At 31.4% G+C, this 4,914-nt stretch overlaps 1 protein-coding gene across 1 annotated transcript; it reads right to left on the bottom strand.

Annotated features, from left to right (window-relative positions):
* Nucleotides 1-2,032: 2,032 nt before the first annotated feature.
* On the bottom strand, nucleotides 2,033-3,184 carry LOC139525178 (probable G-protein coupled receptor B0563.6). Its single transcript, XM_071320367.1, has one exon. It carries the CDS (start codon nucleotides 3,182-3,184, stop codon nucleotides 2,033-2,035), a length of 1,152 nt encoding a protein of 383 aa, XP_071176468.1.
* Nucleotides 3,185-4,914: the final 1,730 nt, after the last annotated feature.

The following is a 4,914-nucleotide window of genomic DNA, read 5'->3' as shown; positions in this document are numbered from 1 at the left end:
ACTTATTTCAATGAAACATACACACAGTTACTTATTTTAATGAAACATACACACAGTTACTTATTTCAATGAAACATACACACAGTTGCTTATTTCAATGAAACATACATCAGTTAACATTTGATGATTTATTGTTATTAATTGTGATAATGAATAGTGTCTTAATATATAAACAAACAGCAAGTAGCTATAACAGGGATGAAAGCTTTAGTACACGACCTTGGTATGAGACAAACATATTCAACAGAAAGTTATATGTTATTCTCAAATCACATTCTCAATTATCATAAAACTAACTTCTTAAAAAGAATATATGAAAAAGATTGAAGTGTGTATTCAGGCAAACAGTTCTCTTACTTTTCATAGCGATGTGATAAATAGTAAATGATTGTGAAATCTTAACATGCTTAATACTTGAATTAGAATGAAATTCAAAACAGTGTGGCTGTGGCCATTGATTGACACATTAAATGTATCCATTGACTGGAACAATTTAGGTGAACGTTTGTCTGTAACGACCACTGCTCACTATGTACTTTTTAAAGACACTTAAACTATGGGGTCACCAAAGGTTCTCAACACCTTAATACAGTAATTCGAAAAATTAATCAGAAATAACACGATGTTTTGATTTATATCAATTTTATAAATCAAAACATAAAGGTTATTCCTGATTAATTTTTCGAATTATTTTATAATTAAAGGCGTTAAGAAACCTTTGGTGACCCAACAGTTTAAATGTCTATCGTAGGTACGTCGTGAACAGTGGTCGTTACAGACAAACGTTCACCTAAATTGTTCCTTTGTTGATAATGTTTTTTATCATTTCTTACGGACTTTTCCTTTAAAACTTTACGACAAAAGAGATGATTTTGGCTTCCCAATTGTGACCTTTTAATTTTTTGAAACAAGTCATCATAATGGTGAAGTTGTAATCATCATTTCGTAAATATTACGGACGTCATCACGAGTTGGTTGACCGTTATGGAATATTCGTTAAACAGATGATATCCGATATATTCCTTATGTCGTTACTACAACCCCCTTCCCCTTTCACGAATGTGACCTACTGATTCCGACTATTTACCGGCTTTGTAACAACATGAACAACACGGTGGGTTCCACGGATCACCTGAAATCACCTCTAGTTTTTGGTAGGGTCCGTGTTGTTTTTGTACCCCTATTTGTGACATTTTGATACACTTTAATGGAAATTGATGCGAATGTCGTACAGTGAGAGGTTTAGCGCTTGAAAACCAGGTTCAATCCACCATTTTCTACATTTGCAAATGCCTGTACCAAGTCAGGAATATGACAGTTGTTTAAGTATTTTTGTGATTTCACTTTTTTTTAGATCATTTTATTCCCTTTTGTGTGATGAAACATTTGTTATTCCAGGGCAAAATACCTAAACTTGTAAAAACCTTTAAAATGAATGTGTATCATCCTAAGTCAGAACCCTTACTGTCACAATTTTATATTTGTACCTTTTTTCGTTATTGATTAATTTTTTATACTTGTTTACATGTATACTTCAGAAGAACCAATGTTGAGACCTGTATCTTTCTGCGAGTGTGACATACTCACATCTTTACATAATTTTTGAAACAATCATCTATTATTGATGACTGTATGATGATCTTGAAGATATAGTTTATTTTGTGTCGTGTAGTTTCTTACTCATTCACCTTCATTTATTAATATTATTTAACAAAGACCAACAAATTCAACAGTTCATGGAAGCTTTAATTTTACAATAAAAAATGGCGTCGATACCTATTTGTAAGTTAATGTACCATTTTTCATTAAAAAAAATTTACTTGCATTGCACTATCGGAAAAACTCTTCAAGAAGGCGAGGCAAATAGTAGTTGAATTACACAAATAACAATTGTCAGAACATAGTGACTTTTATTCCTTGTAGAATAGTAATAAGCTTGTTCTAAATTAGGATCTACTCGATACAATATTTTGCAATACCTGATATAACTATATTCAATCACAAATCAAAACGTTGTTGATAGTGTATTAATTTATACTGATAAATCATCTTCTATGGATAGTATGGATTTACTACATGTAGGTTCAAAAGTAGACATTCTTTGAACTCTTTTTTCTTTTTTCTTTGGAAAGAAAACCTTTCCAAATTGATGCCTAAATTGCGAACCGGCCCAGTAATAAAGTACAAAGTTAACTGAATGACTTGTATACATTAATAGTTCGCCGATTGTTTTTGCTAACTGCATATTATATAATTCTTGATTTGAACCAATTGTGTTTTTCCAAAATATCAACATTATCATAATGGTATTGACTGGAAGCAGCATAATAAGGACGGAAATAGAAATGGTAAGTACCATGATAGTCATGTAATGTTCTCGATGAGATACTTTAATCTCTTTACTGTTCAAGGATTTTCTAGCTTTTCGTGCGATAAAAAGGCCTATAATAGTAATAATATTAGTAATACCAATGACGCAAAACGGAATCCAAGAGTAAATTATGGCGTCAATCCATGCCCATACAGTTCGATAAAAGTTAAGGTACATCAAATGCGGATCACATGATGATGTGAGGTCACGTGATTGGTTTGGTTGCAACCCCATGGTAAAAAGGAAATGACTATTTACTAATCCACTTCCTATCAAAATAATCAAAATAATAGTTTTTGTTCGTTTGTTGACATCTTCCTTATATCTCTTCAGAGGATATTTGATTGCAATCGCACGATCAATAGATATAGCCAGGACTATCCAAACACTAGCAACACTACTGAAAAAACCTAAAAATGTAAATAGTGGGCACAGAAAGTTAGATTCACTCGCAACGTCGTTTCCGGTTATTTGCTTTACCCATAGTCTCAATAGTCCTGTTAATAACACCACCATATCTAACGATGCTAGAACATACAGGTAATGGTAGCTAGGGAACCTGTTAGAAAATTTAGTGAGAACAATAAACGACAAAATATTTCCAACAATTCCAAACGCTAATATGAGTGGAGGTAAGAATGTCAATAAGTTGATGATTAAAACAGATGCTTCTTGTTCTGAATCCACTTTCTGCTGAATTTGCTTGATCAAATTATATAACAATTCATGATCACTCTCGTTACCAAATTGTGATAGGTTCATCGATCGTAAGATAGCTGCTAAATATTCATATTCAGAGATATCACCAGTCATATAAGACGAATTGCTAGTCAGATCTGGAACAAAAAAAAAGTATTTCATAAACAAATTATTTTATTAAACAAATAAAACTAACCTTTTTGAATAAAATAATATTTCGTCACGATATAGGCGGTATTTGGCGTAGTGTGTTCTTATGTGATAGAAATGCTTTCATAACACATCATGTAACGGAGCTAACGAATGCTTACTTGATTCCAAAAAGTAAGGTCGTTGGTAATCAATTAACAGAGAAAATGCAAGCGTGGAATAGAACGCAACAAATATTGATAGGAGAGTGTTATTACTCAAATATGTTCTTTTCTATAGATTTTTAACCACTTTAGCGCATTCGATTTGAATGGCAGGCATTTTGTATACCTTCCTATGTATTGCTGATTGTGTGTCAATTATACAGCCCACAATTGCCTCTTATATACAATCGTCTATGTGTAACATCTCTGATACAGTTAATTCAATATTAATTTTATATGGCAATGTGTGCGTTTAATTATCCTCCTTGAATATCCAGTAGAAATTATTAGTTTGTTGTTTTCATTATGTTTTAACTTTTGTTATTTCAAATAAATCAAACCTGAATATAAAAGCAATGGTACTGTATGGTTACACAATATTCAGGATACAACGTATAATGCTGTGACGAGTATAGTTCTGTTCTACGTGTTAGATTTGCAAATGGTATCTTTTCTTTATAACGTTTTATGAACTACTGTTCTGTTTATAATATACGATTATTAAATATACCAGACTTCAGATTTTGTAATCAAGGCACGCGTTACTTCTACATACGAGGCGCTTGAATAAAAAAAAGATGGAAAACGAATTAAAAACGAATATAACGAGAATTGAGAAAATCGTACATCTATACAAACACACTGCATTGAAAATGTTTAAGGTAAGGAATATGACAAACATACGAAACACGAAAACGAAAAAAAAGAAAGAAAAAAAGAAATGATTAAAACTTAGATAGCTCAAAAGTCACAACAGCTTAGACTTCAATGGCCTTTACAAAAATATATTTCATCTTGTTGTAAAAGAACTTTCTATGATTAACTCTTATAGACTAAATACTCACTATACATATTAGGTGCTAGTTGGTTCTATTGTCTTTGATAAAATAAGATTTATTAGTCTTATATAACACTTATACACGTGATAATAAAATAAATTGGAGAGAGGAGGAGCTAACAACTATCAAATGTCAATAAAAGTACTACTATTTCGCAAATATCAGTCATAACCGGCAAAAACTGGTTTGCATATTCTTTCACACATAGCGAGTGACCTTTTGAAGACAAATAACTGTCTGTGTGAAATATGCAATCCTCCTTTACCTGCAAAAATGAGTTATTCAAATGTATGCACAATCTTACATAAAACTAAATATGTCATATATTGTATAAAATGTTTTCCATATCAGTCGTTTTCAAGTAAAGTTGTCTGTACGAATTGTAATTTGAATGAAACAACATATATACTTAAAAAAAGTTGACAAATATATATTTATCAAAACGTCGAATGCTGTCTTGGCAAACATATAATGCAACATATAATCTTACCATATATACATTTCTAAGAATATAATGGAAACCGTGTATATTTCATATGGGCTTAGTATGCATGCGATACGAGCTATGTTCTTCTTATATATTTTATGATGGTATGATACTAAACGTCAAACGGAAGGATTTGTGCTTTATATGCATATGATGAAGACATAA

The sequence above is a fragment of the Mytilus edulis genome, chromosome 5 (genome assembly GCF_963676685.1).
Source record: "Mytilus edulis chromosome 5, xbMytEdul2.2, whole genome shotgun sequence".
Taxonomy (NCBI): domain Eukaryota; kingdom Metazoa; phylum Mollusca; class Bivalvia; order Mytilida; family Mytilidae; genus Mytilus; species Mytilus edulis.
The sequence above is the reverse complement of the archived record's forward strand: the minus strand, read 5'-3'. Positions and strand labels throughout refer to the sequence as shown.

Bases quoted from the DNA above. Each gene is read 5' to 3' on its own strand.
- LOC139525178 (XM_071320367.1), bottom strand. From the start codon at position 3,184: ATGACTGGTGATATCTCTGAATATGAATATTTAGCAGCTATCTTACGA.